Source organism: Limulus polyphemus, unplaced genomic scaffold (assembly GCF_000517525.1).
Source record: "Limulus polyphemus unplaced genomic scaffold, Limulus_polyphemus-2.1.2 Scaffold7052, whole genome shotgun sequence".
NCBI lineage: Eukaryota > Metazoa > Arthropoda > Merostomata > Xiphosura > Limulidae > Limulus > Limulus polyphemus.
Window position 1 is genome coordinate 14,365 of NW_013672662.1, and position 18,854 is coordinate 33,218.

The 18,854-nt window shown below is 31.8% G+C and overlaps 1 protein-coding gene across 1 annotated transcript in view; it reads right to left on the minus strand.

Moving 5' to 3' along the window:
- The window catches only part of LOC106474302 (epidermal growth factor receptor-like), a 30,559-nt gene extending 12,898 nt beyond the window's left edge, over positions 1-17,661 (minus strand). The window contains exons 1-16 of the mRNA XM_022402625.1: positions 16,721-17,661; positions 15,238-15,362; positions 13,754-13,970; positions 11,568-11,705; positions 10,524-10,711; positions 9,391-9,532; positions 8,640-8,741; positions 7,910-8,036; positions 7,538-7,705; positions 6,220-6,428; positions 5,828-5,960; positions 5,552-5,621; positions 4,940-5,067; positions 2,923-3,010; positions 1,696-1,797; positions 436-758 (exon numbers count right to left, since the gene is read on the minus strand). Of these exons, the coding sequence (XP_022258333.1) occupies positions 436-758; positions 1,696-1,797; positions 2,923-3,010; positions 4,940-5,067; positions 5,552-5,621; positions 5,828-5,960; positions 6,220-6,428; positions 7,538-7,705; positions 7,910-8,036; positions 8,640-8,741; positions 9,391-9,532; positions 10,524-10,711; positions 11,568-11,705; positions 13,754-13,970; positions 15,238-15,362; positions 16,721-16,829 (2,369 nt within the window). The 5' untranslated portion in view covers positions 16,830-17,661. The remainder of the gene's footprint in view (positions 1-435; positions 759-1,695; positions 1,798-2,922; positions 3,011-4,939; positions 5,068-5,551; positions 5,622-5,827; positions 5,961-6,219; positions 6,429-7,537; positions 7,706-7,909; positions 8,037-8,639; positions 8,742-9,390; positions 9,533-10,523; positions 10,712-11,567; positions 11,706-13,753; positions 13,971-15,237; positions 15,363-16,720) is intronic.
- Between the last annotated feature and the right edge of the window lie 1,193 nt (positions 17,662-18,854).

Here is an 18,854-nt window from a genome sequence, read left to right on the forward strand (position 1 = left end):
GCTACTGTCTCAGTAGCATTAAAATATAAATAATTAACTTAAATAATAGATGTCTGTTCTATAAAGCAGCAAAAAACCTCTCTGTTTCTTTGTTGTGGATAAATCTTAGTTAGTACTTTGCATTTCAGTTTTGTATGTGTGGATTTAGTGCAAATATTTTTAAATTCAGCTTTTAAATCAGTGAGCACAAAGTTTTAAGGCTACAAAATTCAGTGATCAATCTCTCTTAAATCTCTCAAGTCTATTTATATAACATAAACTGCTCACTTCTTGCAAGTCCTAGGAAACGTGCTTCTTAACTACACGTAGGTTAGGAAAGTCCTAGGAAACATGCTTGTACTGTATATCAAAAGTACCTTTAAAACAAAGAAAATGTTGTGAATTGTTCCTAAGCTCTATTGTAATTCTGAAAATTGTATCCATACCTTTCTGTACATGGGGACATTTAGTGTATACTGCAAAAATGAATCGATGTAAAGTGAATCCTCATAGAAGAAGTGGCTTACCATAGTTTGGTTTTCAGCCAGGTAGACTCTATAGTTGCGACAAGCATGGCAGTGACTAACAGTAGGCCCATAGCACCCTCGACATTCATCAGCACACTTGCCACAACGATGGTTGATGTCATCTGGATAATGGTCTCGAGGACATTGCGATTCGCACTGCTCTCCGGAGCTGTAGTGGATACATTCACACACTGACACGTGGACTCCATAACCAGTACAGTTCTTACACTGTTGATGGCACTTTCGACACACCTATAAAAACCATTATTATTATTATTATAAGGGCTTGTGTTGTTTATACTAGCTCAAATAGACAGGAAAACAACAGACATATCCTGTGATATTTAGTTCCAAAAAACAAGAAATATATCACTTGCTGTACATGCTTTCAAAAACTTCAGCGGGAATACTTGGTGAAACAAAAATAATAGCGGAATAGAACCTGACAATGGCTTCAAGTTATGGTAGGAAAAAAATAAAACACTAAATTATTAGTTAATAATGAGTTACAAGTGATTTTCCAAAGTATCAATAGATCATAACATACTTTATAACCGAGTTAAAAATACACTTCTTGAGGGATATTTCTTTTATAGATAACGAGTTTTTATCTTAAGTGCAAACTAGAATTTTTAATTCTTGCATGCGGTTCTCAACAGATGCTATATATATATACATATTTGCATTCATAAAAAAGCAAAGAAAAAATATAATTCAGTTATTTCTGATATATATTGATGTATGGTTTTCTATGTACTTGGAAATACATTTCCATGACCAATTTCACCAAATTTAATCAAATACATATTTAAAATTGTACATCGACTAAAAATGTTTTTTTTTCCTTCTTACACAGAACTTGATCAACATTATTGAACACTTTAATAGTACGGCAAAACGTTTGAATATTAAAAGCAGTTGATATCGACATAAAACGTAAGAAACATTACTAAATATCAAAATTCTGGACAGTATCAAAATAAAGTAAAATTCTTTAACGAATGATGAAGTTTTAAACAGAGATATTTTTGAAACTGTTTTGTCATAAACAAATTTATTTAGTTTGATTCAGCTGTGTTTTTTACGTTATTTAGTTTGATTCAGCTATTTGTTTATTTACGTTATTTAGTTTGATTCAGCTATTTGTTCAGTTAGTTGTTACTGTGTTTTTTTACGGGTAACAACTAACTGATTTTCCAGTCAAACTTTTGAGAGGCCCTTCTTCCTGAGGCCCTATATATTCAACATAGAATCCTACTGGGCACATTTCATCTGCTTTCAAGCACTGCTCCTAAAAGAATGAGAGAGAAAGAATGACTGATTTGGTCTTGTTTTCCGATTAGGAATAAAAATGTTTTGTTTGTTGTTAAGTACAAAACTATACAATGGACTATCTGTGCTGTTCTGCCCACTGTGAGCATCAAAATCTGAATTTTAGCATTATAAATCTTCAGACATACCACCAGAGGGGGCTTGGGTAACAATTAGTTGACAAGTATATCAATTATTGACTGCACTTCTATTAATAATCAAGACTGGCATGACTCGGGGGTTAGGACACTCGGCTTGCAATATGAGGGAGGATCGAGGGATTGAATCCTGTCCCCAAACGTGCTCTCCCTTTCAGCTGTAGGGGTGGTATAATTTTATGGTCAATCCCACTGTTTGTTGGTAAAGAGTAGCCCAAGAGTTGGCAGTTGAAAAGATGCCTTCAATCTAGTCTGTCACTTCAAAATTAGGGATGGCTAGCACAGATAATTTTGCATGAAATTCAAAAACCAACCAACCACTAACAATTTGCTCATAAAAAAAAAATTCTAAGCTAGGGGTTCACCCATGTTATGAAGTCTTATTTCTTAAAATTCAATAAATTAAGTTGTTTAATGATTTTTCATTCTATGAAATATTTTGTAAAGAGATCTAAACACTACATTATATTTGTTTACTTTACTATACAAGGAGATGTAAAGAAAGAAACCGAGTGGTTTATATCATATACGTTAACTAAGTTAACATAAAAAATAAACCACAGTCATGGAACAAAATATTAGCACAAAGACTAGGAAACGACACACTTTCATGTGTCCCATCCCATCCTAGAGGGACTGTGTAGGACTGAAGGGGACACTCGAAAGTGTCTAGTTTCCTAGTCTCTGTGCTAATATTTTGTTATATAGAAACTGGGTATTTATACTGCTAACGTAACGTAAAACTAAATTAATTCAAGTTCAATTGATTACTTTCTGCTTCTTTTCAGACTAATTGTTAATGGTATCTTTCAATATACAGGCAACAAAAATTAGTTTTAAAAGTTTTTAGATAATTTTTACTGCATGCTTTTCTATTGTTTGAGCATAACATATTAGAAAACAAAAATCCATAATAATTTGCTAGTAGTTAATTTTTGAAAACTTACCACAACATTTGGATCATATGCACTGACTATTGCTTTTTCACATGAAATACAACCATCTGGTCCGATGGTATTCCTCGGTCCAGTACATCTAAGAATCAAATATTAACATCTTGTTAATTGTTACAACTCACATTTTCAGAGTCAGTTAATTTGTCTTAGATATAATACTCTTCTGAGACTTAACTGTTGAAAACAAACAAGACAAAACATTGTCTAAGAAATTAGTTTTAATTTTAGCTACCGTTTCATTGTTTGCTCTGTATTATCAACTACTCTACCATATTTAATCTACACTGATACCTGATGATGTACTTCGACATCTGTTCACAAGTTATTACCAATATTTCAAATTAATCACGCGACGCATGTCCTTTCAGCACAAGACCACAGTTACTAAAAAAAAACATTCATCAGAGTAAAACATAAATTATACATTTTTTTGCTGGATTTTTAACCTCAATAATTTAAGGTGCTTAAACTAATCTTTAGTTTCCTATAAAATAATATTTGACAGCAGTGTATTTCTTGTTGAGCTCTAATAGCTGCGAGTGGTTTCAATACGTAATTCATCTTGTGTACAATTCCTCTACTTTTCTAACATACATGAACACAGATACAGTTTACTGTTATTACACATATCACCTTAAGTGACTTCACACAGATGTCTCTGAACATTCCAACAAATATTATTACACATATCACCTTAAGTGACTTCACACAGATGTCTCTGAACATTCCAACAAATGTTATTACACATATCACCTTAAGTGACTTCACACAGATGTCTCTGAACATTCCAACAAATATTATTACACATATCACCTTAAGTGACTTCACACAGATGTCTATGAGCATTTCAACAAATATTATTACTCATATCACCATAAGTGACTTCACACAGATGTCTCTGAGCATTTCAACAAATATTATTACACATATCACCTTAAGTGACTTCACACAGATGTCTCTGAGCATTTCAACAAATATTATTACACATATCATCTTAAGTGACTTCACACAGATGTCTCTGAACATTTCAACTGTTTTGAAGACCTCTAGTTTTTTTTTACAAAATGTAAATAATTTATAATGTTTCTGTCATTTTGGAAGACAGAGATAGCCATCTTTCATTATCAAGTATTCTTATGGTAGTTTTAGTAGTAATAATCTGTTTCTTTCATCTTACAGATGTGGATTTTAAACAAGCCAACAGAGGGCTAAATTATACAACAAAATATTTTAAATATACAAGTATCACTAGATGTTTGTAATGTGTATTTCATAATATATCATACACTGCCCGAGTGAAAAATCATATTTAATTATTTCTTCAAAAAAAAGATATAATTTATTAATGAATATATTTATGTAATTTTGTAAAATATACAATGTTTACTTTACGCGTGGAAAATCTCATAACACCAATCTTAATCTTATACTTTATCATGTGATATATAAATCTTAAAAAAAGACAAATTATCTAAGCTTGGTTTCAACAAGTTATATTCTACTGTTACAGTTTCTTACGAGTTCTAAATGAAAGTTTCTCTTATGTTCTGTTTTTAAATTTTATAATAATCATAATAGCTTATAGTTACTCCATCCTTAAAACAAATATTAAACTTTAATATTTTTAGAACAGCTTCTTAAAGCAAGAATCCTGAAAGATAACTTTTAGTCACCCCTTCTCAACAAGTATGCAATAAGTTGAGTTCCTCCACTTCTCTGCTGTTACATTTCTTGAAAGAGTGAATAATGTGAAAAAAACAATGTTTTTAAGAGTCCCGAGAAAAATGCTCAAATGTTTTTAAAATATTCCTTTTAGTTAAAAAATAGTCATGCAACCCTAAAACATGTCTGTCAGGCTCCAAATATTTTGATTAATAAATCATAAATATTGAGATAAAGAATTTTTGCCTGCAAGGAAAAATTAGTTTGTAAAAACTAATTATAATGAAAAAAACTGTGTTTTTCTACTTAGGAACACATCAATAAAATAAAATAGGTGTTTAATTACCCATCAACGCAGTTCTCGTGACAGTCTTTACAATTTCCTTTGTGATCATTATACTTGGAGTCTGGGCACATTTCAGAACAGAATGGCCCGTCTCGTACATTTCGACACTTGGAACAATTAGCTGCACTCTGGAATAGAGGACCAAATGTAATTAATTTCTTAGTTATAGTAATTTGCTTCCATTTTACTTAAAAGAATGCTTTGTCTGTAAAAAAAAAAAAAAAAAAAGTATTACCTTAGGTATAAAGCTAAATAATTTATTAAGCCCAAAGCTATAGAATGGGCTGTTTTTGCTGTGCCCACCATGGGTATGGAAAAACCGATTTTTTTGCCACTGGGGGTTGCTATGTAATTTGAACTTATTACAAGTTCAAAATATCACAGTTTTAATAACTTAAAAAAAAGGTTACTCTAAAGCTAACCACAATATTAAATTTAGTTCAAGCATTAACGAACCAAAAAACAATTATATAATTTTAAGAAACTGATATTACATTTTAATGAAAATTTAACTTAAAATTTAGATAGAATACACAACAGTTGTCTTCCAAGTATGCCTACTGGACAGATAGAGGTAATTGTTAAAAATATAATTACAAAATAAAAACTTACTGGACCGAAACATTCTCCGTCACATTGTTTGTGACAATATTTGCACGTTTTCATCCCAGCATCATAAATCCTGCAAACCAAAAAATATATAGTTTACCATGGGTTTCAAAATGTATATACATATTTTTATATTGTGTGTGGCTGATGATAATTATTTATGGTATGAGGTGAAATAGGTTTACTTTCATGGTACATACCTTGCAATCATCAAATTACTAAAGTAATGTTAGTATTAGCAAATTAGCTATAAACTAGAAATAGGAAAAAACGACTTACCCCTTCATTATAGTACAGTTCTCTACACATTCGTCACCTAACTTGTAGGCCTTACATGAAAGGCATTGATTAGTTCCTACACCCCAACAACCATCATCCGAACACTGAGAATCACAAACCAGTCCTTTCTCACCTGAAATAATATAAGTTAGAAAAATGTCAGTAACATTTATGCATAGGAAAGCAATGTTATGAACATACAGCAACAAAAAATTTCAACTTTGTAGTACAGAAAAGACTTTGGGTCAATAAAATAATTAGATATTTCATGCTGAATTACACAAGCAAATATTATAACTAAAAAAATTAATTTTAAAATGCTAATGTCAAATTGCTTTGAATATGTTTTTAACTGCAGAAATACACAAGAATTTATGAGAAGTTCAACTCACGACAAGTTTGTTCATCTGCATTGCTTTGTAGAAGACTACTAAGTCTGTCTGGTATGTGAGGTCCCGTTAATTTGTTCCATTTGATTTGTTGAGCGAAACACAGGTCTTTGTTTTCCAGGATAGTGATCCGTCCTGACCGAACCTTCTTCAAAGACTGCAGGTTCAGGGACTCGAGGGAAGTTTTTACAATGTACAAAGCAGCAAAGTACCTGTAGATGTTGTTGCAAGTAAATATAATAAAACCCGCTTTAGCTTCACATTACATGACATTACTTGTCCTATATGAAGGTTTTTCAAATAATGAAACTCGTTATGCGCTCAAATTTTCTTCTTATTTAATATTCGTAATATGAAATAAACAAAACTTTTAAATCTATTTTGCCTTTTACAAAAATGTCCCCCCAAAAAAAGAAGTGTCAAATTGCACTATATCATTTTAAAAAGTTACAAATTAACTAAAAATATACCGTACTTTTACTGATGTTTTTCTCTACTTAATTAAAACTAAAAAGAAAACTTCCAACAAAAAAAATTAATACAACAAGTCAATGAAATAAAAACAAAAGATGAAAAAATATTTAAAAACTAATGACATTGGAAACTAGTTTCTGTTTAGAAGACATTTTTCAATATTTTATCTACTGTTAATATGGTAAAACTAATCCACTGTGTTGTAGGTGAGTATTACAAAGTTCTAAATAATAATAATCCAATGCACTGCAGGTGCAACAGCCACCCCCCCCAAAAAAAAGAGAGAAATATAATATGAATTTGCCATTTGCTTCATCAACAATGTATTTAAGATAATAAAACTGTTTCTTTAAATAAGTGTTCCTTTTACATTTGATTTTTATCAAACCTAAAGAGAAATGTAAATTGAATGACATATTTGGAAAACATTACATACACACAATAAATCAACAAAAACATCTAATGTTTCGTTCTGTTTTATGCTCAGGTAGTGCGAGTTTACCGACACACCTCAGAACAAGACATTGCTATGATAGCATATTTTTTGATACATTTTCACACACAAATTTGTTTTAAATACATTTTTATTTATTGTAAATAAAAAAAAGGTTCCAAAAGTGCCGGAATGTCGTTTCCGCTACCAAAATAAGTACTGGAACGGCATTCTGATGCATTCCACTGTGACTTAAATACTGTTTTTACTTGAAATATTGTTTTATTACAGAGCATGAATTGAGAATGTGTTTCTGATCTTATATATATGACTAGAGATTGTTCTGGGATTTCATCCAAAGGTTACAAAACAATGAAATGTTATATTTAAAACATAACACAGTTAAAGACTTACTCAGTAACCTGTCTTCCACCGATGATTTCCAGGTTGCGAAAAAAGGAAAGGTTTTTAAAATCTGCCCGAGAAGCCTGAATACTGATGTAACCCGTCACTTCCTTTACTGTACTGAAAACTTCCAGTTTTCTTGGATGCATTTCTGGATATAGACGTCCAAAGGTGTTGCTGAACAGAATTAATAAACTACATTACATCTGTGACTTGTCTTATAATTGAGTTATTTATTTCAGCATTTTGCTATACCACTGTTCATACAGTGATATTTAACTGATTCAATACCACTTTTAATTTAATCTTCTCCTGCCCTTGGGGGAAAATGTATAAGTAATAAACCAGCGTAAAAAAACGTAAATATTTTAAATTACTTACTTTGGATACATATCTTGAAACCCCGTAAAAGTATTTTCCAGAATGGTGATAGAACCCTCAATAACTGTACATCCACGGAACGAATCAATGTTCCCAGAATGGACTAGATTTGCATCACCTTTACAATCTGAAATATAACAAAATCATGGAAATAATGTTAAGAAACAAAATTCTGTTTATATATTTCTCTTTCCAGAATTCAACAACATATCTCTACTTTTCCATGACATCATTCAACAAATGTGATTACTGTCCCTAGGAATCCTTTCTGTTGAATATTTTTAAACCAAACAGGTATTTTAATAAATCATTTATTCTACATTAAGAATAATCAAAATATCAACACCAGGATTCTTAAAAAATATTAATAAATAGTGCCACCCAGCGTCAATATTTTTCTTTCATTATGAGAATAATATCACAGTTAATTCTAACAAAGTGTTAGCTGTATTCATGCATAAACAAACTCAAAAGAACAGTTTCGATTAAAATGACAGAGAAAAAAAGGTGTGTGAATTATAAACATTATAAATACCAATTGAATTTGTATTATTTAGATCTTGTCTTTAATGCCAAACAGGAAAGTTTAACATGGTTTTATAATCATGAAGTCACTATATTACTTCACCAGAGAGAAGTATAGGTAAATTTTGTGGTTTAGTTTTTGTACCCGATTCGTAAAGTTATTCTTTTGTCATGATAAATATATAATAATTCTAATGTAACTTACTTTTTGGACAAGGCCCATCACATGGGACACATTCCCCATCCACAGCTTTCTTAGTTGCAGGGCAAGACCTTACACACGCTCCACTATCTCGTAAGAGGTGTTCTACGACATCAATAAATATATACATATATAAATATTTGATTTTCAGATATGAAAAAAATCCATTAAATAATAGTGTATATATTACATCATACATACATAACTTTATCAGTAAATATTTAGATAATCATACCAATATTCAATATTATGTGAATTTAAAACATACATATATACTTCTAATGAAACATTTAGAGCATATGATAACTATGAAAGAAACAATTTCTGAATCGTTATCGATTCTTGACATAACATCATCATTTCTTCACCTTAGAATTTAAAGTTGAGGGTATATCTCAAAATTCAAGTAATCTCTGTAAAGCATATTAAATAAATTACACTATTTTTTCTCAAATCACTCAACAATTGTATTGAAAAACTCACATTGAAATTTCTGCAGCTAAATGTTTAAGTTCATCAAATGATCAGAAGATCATTTATACAAAATACAAGATTAAAAAAAATGTTTTTATCAGTGCATTCTCTAAAAAAATTGGCAATATTTTAAATAATACATTACTCATAAACTGGGATAATGTAAGACTTTTGTACTCTATGTGTAACTTGTTACTAAAGGTTGGATGAAGGAAAGGCTCGGACGACTTGTTCGAAATATTGCAAACAAACTACATGTGCTATACTTCTGCTCACTGACCTGGACAATTCTTTACACATGTAGCCCCATATGCATATTTTCCACTGGGGTTGACTTCCCATGAATATGTGATTGGGTTATAGAGCATCATCGGTGGACATTCTTGTTTACACACTCCATTGTCGTTAAAGTTTCGACAAGCCTAAAGGTACACAAGACACTTTTATGTTAAACTTTAATTTCCTTAAAAAATATGAAACTAAAGTAGTGATGTTTAATCCAAATAATTAGTTTCAAAACTATGGAATGTTTAACATGAGAAGCGTAATGGTGGGAATGTATGTTTAACTTGTGTCCTTCAGCTAAAACTTTGGTACACCATACAAACATATTTCAAAGTTATCATAAAACATTAAATTACCTGTAAAATAACTCTCCAGTAATGAGAAGATTTAAGCTATTTATGTTAGAAAGCATATCTAAATTACTTTTAACAAAAACTGTATAAAGCTTAGACTTGAATAAAATTATTTGTAGGAATATACTACAAAGTTTGAAACTTACAATACTCAAATATTTTTTTATTTGTAATGATTTTTACCAGCTAAACGTTCAGTAGATTTTTTTGGCATTTAGAAACAAAATCAAAAATAATTATGAATTTCAAATTTATCTTAATTAAGAGGGGAGAAATATATGTAGATCAGTGAAAGTTGTAATGACCAGGGTGGGGGGGCTGTCTTATTGGTAGAGTACTGGCTTCAAAACACTAGTGTGAACCAAAGGTTAGAGGTTCAGGCCCCTCACTCCGATTTTCTAATATCTTGACACTTCATTAAACCTTTTATTTACTTGCCAAAGTGAATCTTATTTACACCTTATTTTTAGATCTTACAATAACCTAAAATAGGCTAATACATTATGTAATGTATTATAAAATTCCACTTTAAATGGCAGGGCCTGCCTGATCCTCAACTGAAGTGTTTTAATACCTGTGAGTTAAAAAAAAAAAAGAAAAAGTCATTAAACTTAGAGCTTGAGAAATGAAAACTTAATAGCCTCTTAGCCAAAATACCTAAAACGTGTATTATGATGTGAATTTATTTTGCTACTTCTGTAAGAAATATCTAAAAACTAGTTATTTAATATGGTATCAAGAGTAACCACTTGTAATTGTTAGGCTACTATATTACCAGACAGTCACTCTGTTTCGGTCCTACACAACCACCAGCACAGAACAAGTGACAACATTCTCGAGGGTTGGGGCCAAAACAGCGGCCCTGGTGGCACTGGGGTGAACAGTTGATTTTTGAAAACTTTTGACAGTTTTGTGGCCCTTCAGCCCAGCAGCCATCCTCACATGATTTATCACAAGGTGGACCTACGCAAATAACAAAAAATATAAACACAAGCTTTAGTAGGTCGTTATTTCATACTAAAATGTTACCTATACAGGAAACAAGGAGAGTTTTTAACGAAAAATCTGCATACTTTTTTTTATCAAAACAAGCTGTGAGAACGTTAATTATTAATAAATAGATTGTGGCAAAGCTACATAAACACACCAGGTGCTCAAAGCCCACACACAACGTTACTGGTTGGGTACGAGAGTTTCTAGTTGACTGAAATTGGTTGTGGTAAAAACTGTTGCCTGCATGTTATTCGTCCCAACTTGTAGTTAAGCCTAAGTATACTTTGCAATAAAACAGAAAATTTTGGCTCATAATATAGATTAGATGTATCAGATGAAGAAGAAACATATTTGAAAAGGTCTTTCGTTGTACAAAACTTAAAGATAGCTTTGATATACGGAAACATCTGTTAGCTGAGTTCTTGCACAGATATTAAAATATAACGTTGATAAATGGAAACATCAGCACATGTTGATACGTAGATCTTGAAAGTCGAGTTCTTGAAAATAGCGTTATATTTTAGGAGCTGTGCAAGAACTCAGCTAACAGATGTTTCCGTATATCAAAGCCATCTTCAAGAAACATACATATAAATGTAATTGAATTGTATTAGTAAAACTAGGAGTTAAGAAATATAGGTTATGTATACACGGATAGATACGTATGTTGGTGTATATTAACGTACGTTTTGGGTGGTATGTGTATAAATGGTGGTGTACGTTTTTGTGTGTGTGTGTTACATCATTCTGTAAAGTTTAGAATATATTAATAAATTCACGTCACTGAAACAGCCCTTACAATAATAATAACAATTTACCAACTTACACTCTCGTTCAGGCTGTGGGAAATCGTACACATAATAAGAAACGGCATTTAGACCAGTCAGAATTTCATCCCACCTAATGGAGCGTATGTGACAGAGATTATAGTTCTTGTAAAAGCCAACACTGCCGTTCAGGATATCTGTTGTAAAAATCAAACACATTTGTATGACAAAGAAATATATATCACTTAAGTAATCACTATATGTTCTTGAAAATACAGTAGTTGTAAGATGTATGTATCTTTTAGCAATGTTAACATCACCTACATCATGGAAACCTGATGGTACTCATTTTTATGGCTTAACTATTTCACAGCTTGCTCTCATATACACTTATAATAGTTTGTCCTCTCTCTCTCTCTATGTGTGTATATTTTTAATATTATTTTATGAGTATTTTTAATAACATTAAACTATATACAGAGTTATTATAAGGTTAACTGGTCTGATGTAACATTCATAATTTAAAAAACACACAATAAAGCAGTAACATTTAGTAGATGAATGATGAAACGATGTAAATTACGATTATAGTGTCAAAATAATTCTCCCCAGGAGGCGCTATAACTAATGACTGTATAAAAAGAGCATCAGAAATGTCAAGATTTATTTTGCCATTACATATAAGTTGTTTCCCCGGTAGGGACAGTGGTAACTTTATGGAATTACAATGCTAAAATTTGTGATTCGATTTACTGCGTAGACACAGCAAATAGCCTAATGCAATTTTGCTCTAAAATACATTTGACAATTTTATATCATAAACAGAACTATTCTAAGTGACAGCAAAGGAAAATATGTTATGCCAACCACACTGTATCTGCCATGTCCAGTGCCGACTAAGCCTTTCGCCTATAAACAGGATTCATCAGGCGATAAATACAGTAGACGTCTACACGCTATATATATGACCAATTTTCATGTACAACAAAGTTCAGATTAAACAAATGAGCTGCAATTATTGTCAATTTATTTGAGTCATTTACAAATAAGATGCATAGGTAAGCATTAATAACATAACATTCCTTACTTATTGTTTCTTATAAACCACATTAAGCTAATACTGGCGTGAAAGAAACGAACACAAAAGGCCTAGCAGCAACGAGGTTTATAAATAAACTTGAACAATGAGGATAAGTTGTTGACGTAACTTGGAACATTTTATCATCCCCATACTTCAGAGTAAAGTAATTTTAAACAAAACTGTCTTCATATAGGACAGGACTCCACCTCAGATTGCACGTATTGAGGCATACTCTCAGTCAGTATTTTCCATACATATAACTAAGTCTCATATTTGCTGAATTGTGGCGGGCGACGTCAAATTGTTGATATATTGTAATGCGCCCTCTACATTAGCAGTTCTAAAGACATAGATAGGTACGACATCAAATCAAGTACAACCGCTGGATATCGGACAATAACATTTTGCTCTGTATCATGTTTTCTCACGAATGACAGCGATTATAGACATAAATGGTTTCACATTGAATATACTGAAAATGTTGGCTGTGCGAATTTTACGGTTAGCGCCCTCTGATGATAACACTTTCTGAAATTGGATTCGTTTTCTGTTTGTTTGTAATTAAGCACAAAGTTATCACAATGGAATATCTGTGCTCTGCCCACCATGGGTATCGAAACCCGGTTTCTAGCGATGTAAGTTCGCAGACATACCGCTGTGCTACTGAGGGGAAGTTCGTTTTCTAAATATTAGAGTTCTCTATTGATAATTTTTCGAATTATTGATATTAGAATAGGCTAACTACCTTTTATAAAACCCCGTAGTTGCTTTGACTTTCAAATAAAAAAAACTTGTATGCAGTAAGTGGAATTATAACCATAAAACGTAAATAAAAAATCATGGAGATTAAGTTATAAATAGAAACTAGAAACACGTCATTTATTATTACGCATATCTTAACTAGTTGAACCAACATACTTGTATACTGTAATAATAATAATAATTGCTTTTAATATTTTAATTCTTTGTTTTATGGAACAGGGTTGTATATGAAGTAAAAGCTTATTATTATTACTATTTTCATTTGTATAATTATTGTATCACTGCGAAATATAAAACATACCAAGGCATTATAATTCATGATTATATAGAAACATTTCTGGACTATTTCCCTATATATTGAATTTTATTGATAATTTATTTCTTACTTTTATTCTCACTTACCTCGCAACGATGGCATTTCCAAGGTTTCCATTTTGTTCAAGGTGACCATTAAAGCCAGCTTCTTTTCTGTTTTATTAACTTGCAGATTGAACAGGTTTCGACCCCGGATAATCATCAGACTTGGAAGAACAACCCGTTTGACTTTGACGTGTGAGATCAACACGTACCCTGTAACTTCTCTAATATCTCGAAGAAAACTCAGATCAATATTCTCATCCTAGAAAGATACAGAAAAAAAATAAATTCAAAAATAAACTGATCGCATGTTTTTAAGATAATACTTTAACTGTCTCATCAAGCCAAAACATCGAGTTTTGCTGCAAGTTAAAGAAAAACACCCTAACAAATAACTGGAGGAAGGAAATAAAACACTTAAAACGTTATATGCTGACCTACTAAAATCTGTTGACACTAACACTAGCGGATATTGCAATTTTCTCATCTAAGCCTTACGTCACATAAAGCTAACTGGGCCACGACGACAGTAAACTTAGGCCTAGATGTGTTTGCACGCCATTATTTTAAAACTAGTTCTAAGATGTGCCTGTATTATCCACGAATAAATAACATCAAATAATAACAATAATAAAAAACATACACATAACAATTGTTTAGATTTTTGTCAAAAATTCTAATCCATGTTTCAAAGTAAAGAAAAGGGGGAGGGTGAATCTTAAATACTATTGGGACCGATGTAAATGTAGAAACCAAGATTAAACTTATTCATATAACGGGTATTATAAGTGATACATACTAAAGGCATGAGTTAAATCTGATTATATTTATAACTTATTAAAATAAAAAAAAACTTACAAGTTGTTTAGTAATTTGCCAAAAGCAAAATTACGTCATTTACTTTCAATCATTCATACACATCTGTGTGATATATTGTGATTGGGGATTTAGTCAGCATATTTTTTATTTTCATAACCTTCTTACTTTTTTTATGCGCATAATATTACATACAGTTTAGATGTTTAATACATTAAACAAATGTTTTATTTCAAATTTTTCTTAAGTGTGTTTTATTACAAAAATAAAAACATGCAATAAAGTGAAAACATACTATCAATACGTATGTTAAAAATACAAACACGGAATTTTCCTCTATTTTTGAAAAATTAAGAAAACAACAACAACAAAAAGAGCGATATGATGTCATAAAACTAATCATAAATATTATGCTGTGTTAAATAGTTTTATAAAACATAAAACCTAAAATATGTATGTTATTGTCACTGGGAAAAAATACAGTCACGGATCGTATATGGGATATAAATAGATTGTATGTAACGCAAAACAGGTCAATATTGTTATACAGAAACGTCATTAGACAAATAAGTGTTTTCATTATTAATTATATAGATAATGTATCTATTAAGTACGATCTATTTATACTTGTGCTACTTTCTCACATTGGACGGTGTTACTTGCAAACAAAGATACTTAAATTATAACAAAAAATATAAGGAAAAGAAACAAACCTCCAACCAGGTCAATTCTAAATTACCATCCACGTAAGTACAGTTCGTATATCTGTCACGTAGATTCTGGTAGTGGTGTTCCCGGTTTGATGGCACAGACATAAGAGCTTCAGTTCCTATGCATACTGTGTGAATAAAAAAAACAAAAAACTGTACGATTAGAACGTAACTTACAAGAAACAAACCTAATAATTTGTGCTCTGCCTACCGCGGGTATCGAAACCCAATTTTTAGCATTATATGCTCTCAGACTTAATACGGAGCCACCAGAGGGCGTGTTTATTAAGAGTTATTTCATACCCCAAATATTTAATTACAACTAGAAAAGGACACAGTAAAATTTTCAACTCTGTCGATAAGTGGGTTCACTTTTTTTGTTCATAGAATACAAACGAATTGGGCAATATCGTTGGTCAAAGTGGGAAAATCTAGGTAAGCTCGACGTTTCGTTTCCCCGCAGTGGACAGAGTACACATTGTGTATCTCATCAAGAAAACAACAACAGGTGACGTTTCTGTTACGTGGCTCCTCATAGCTTCAATATATTAAAAGGTGTAAATTAAACAGTATATAATTTTTATCATACGTAATGTTAAATTGGTCACCCACACACACACATATATACACATCTACTAATATGATCATTTTACTTTAATATAACCAACGTTACTAAGATGGAGATTATTTTCTGTAGTGAATTTCACATATACTGTATCCAAACAAAAGTTTTGAACAAAGCTTATTTCAAAGATTGTAAATAGTTAACGTACAGTATATATATATTATACCAGGCTTCGCTCGGGTTATTAGATTGACATTTTACTGGTCGACTGTGTGTGTGTGTGTTTGTTTAAAAAAATTAAACTCCATTGTTTTTTCATAAACCAAAATTCTTTAACTGTTTTGTTTGATGCCATTTTCCAAACTTTATTTATTTAAACCTCTTCTAGTATCCCGAGGGTCTGTTCTATGGTGGGAGGCATTTCCCCCCCGTGTTGCCTTCGCCTGGCTAAGAAGTGTTTGGCTCCATACCTTATTGAATTTTGTTCATTTTGGTAAAATATGTCGAATTTTTTCCCAATTTTGTCAGATTGTTTTTACCATTTTGTTGTTTTTCAACAGTATTTGGCAAACAATGCTTCCACATATTGTTCATTCTGTAAGCGAGAATTAGAAAAAAACAAAAATTGGAAAAAACATTTTTTGAGTCAAATCTAAAAAATAATATCCAAGTGCACAGAATCCCCTTAGTATGCGTGAAAAATTTCAGGTCTCTAGGTTATTCCTCTTGGAGCTATGGCGGTAACACACACACACACACACACACACAGATCTTAGTTATAACAACTTTTATGGTTTTCATTAATCACCAAGTCTCACGCGTAAAGTTTAATAATATACTTATACTTAGGTATAAACAAAATTCCAGCTCTTTCTACACTGTATGTGCTTAAAATAAAAAGAATAAATACAAGACACTAACTTTTTCGTTTTTTCACCACCACGTTGTCTAAGGAAGTTGCCATGGAGATACAGAACAACACTGTTACAACAATACAACATAAACACGTTTCACCTTCTGGAAATCTCATTATTTTTAATTAATTATTTTCTGTTTTTTACAAAGAAGCTTTCATAAAGAAAATGCACGTTTTTCCTGGAATTGGCAGCGTCGTTGACAGAAATAACAACGTTCTTCCATGCAAGAACTGAACTCACCTAATAGCGACGATAAATATTTATATACATACACCAAGCATTCTCTTTATATAGAAATATATATATGGAGGTAATCTGGCACCAATTTACTGCTATATAAATTACAAAAAAATGTATGGATTTTTTTTTCTGATTTGGCTAAAAATGTCCTGGCTGGATGGGAGTTTTGGTCACTTCGTTTCTTGAAGACTTTGTTTTCACGCAGATTTCTTCATCATCTTCACGATGTGAAACTGGTCGTCTTCTAAACTCTGGGGCATTTCTCCCTGCAAGAACGATCTTCACAAAGATCGGTTTCAGAGTATAGTGTACCATGTTATGTAATGGAAAATGTGTTCCGGTGAGGTCTTCACGAGTAACAAGTAACAGCTTGTGATGATACCTATGTAATTCACAAAATTGACTTCTTTTTTAGTTAGCACAACACTGGGGAATGCACACTCTTCATAAACAGCGATTTTTAGACGAGTAACGTGATGCACACACCTTGGATGACAAGATTTTAACCCCCCCAATGGATAATTTGGGGCTGCTAAACCACAGTAAAGGTATATTTAAACCAATGCTCTGAGGTCACTGTTTTAAAAATCGTAACAAAGCTATGTTGAAATGGACTCGCGAATAGTGAAAATTAGAAAGAAAAAAAAATCTGGAAATTGCTAGCAGCTTGTTTGTTTCGTTCTTCACACGCACGCGGTAGTTATTGATACCCATCAAGTAATTACTATATAAACTATGTAACCCCTAGTGAAAGAACGTGATCTTTCAAAAACTACAAACTGTGGTCTTGTCTTTTACATACCACAAACCACGTGCTCAGTTCTATTGTTTCGAAATAGCTTAGATTGGACTGCTGATGGGTGGTTACAAAATCATTTCAGTTCATAGTCCAAGTAACGAAACAGGATTATTTGCACTGCAGTTGTAGCGTCGATAATTCACTTAACGTAGTTATGTCGTAGATGACCGTTTCCCTTAACTACTAATAGTGACTCTTGGACACTGATTCTCGATAGACGTCATCAATTAATTTTTTTTTTCTTAGCTACAGTCAGTTATAAGTTATTTCAAAGAGGTTCTAAAGTGACACATGTTTAAGACGGTCTTTATTAAATTACTTCCAGATCTTAAGAATCAAAGAAGAAAAAAAAATGTTGATAACGCAAAATTCGAGTTCAATCTCTGCGGTGGGCAAAATGCAGACAGCCGACCGTGCAGCTTTCCACTTAACCCTATTTAAACGAACTTGAACTTAATCTATAAAAAATGTTAGCTACATTAGGTAGGGATAAAGAATGGGGCAGACAGATTGATATAGTTTAGTTTTTAAATATAATATCGAACAACAATACGAAGTAATTCAAACTAGGACACACAAGATGATGTAGTTTAGTCTGGAAGACATCATTTCGAACAACAATGGGGACAAATTAATCACGGGCATTACAACAAACACATGAACAAACTGTATTGCATACTTCACGAAGAAAAATAGGCCTGACTGTAGAAAAAAACCTCATCAATATTTTGGCAGCTTTCCGATATCTTTGAAAACTATATACTGTATGATAACGGTCACGCTGGGAGTTCATTTGATCGTTGCTTATCATAGATATATGGTTAAATAAACAGGTCACGTTACTTTAGTTGAGCGAGAACCTTGAAGTTTATATATGTATGGTGTTTCTTTGTACTATGCAGGCTAGAATTACCACAATCAACTGAGCGGACAATGGTGTAAAACAATGAACTATTTCACGCTGTGATACTGAAAACTACATAATTTTTGTTCGCTGGTGTTCGTACAACAAATATGGGGGTCATTACAACAAGGTTCTAATAGTTGTAAGTTATCAATAATTGAACAAGCAGTTAATTAAACAGACTGTAGTTTTTAT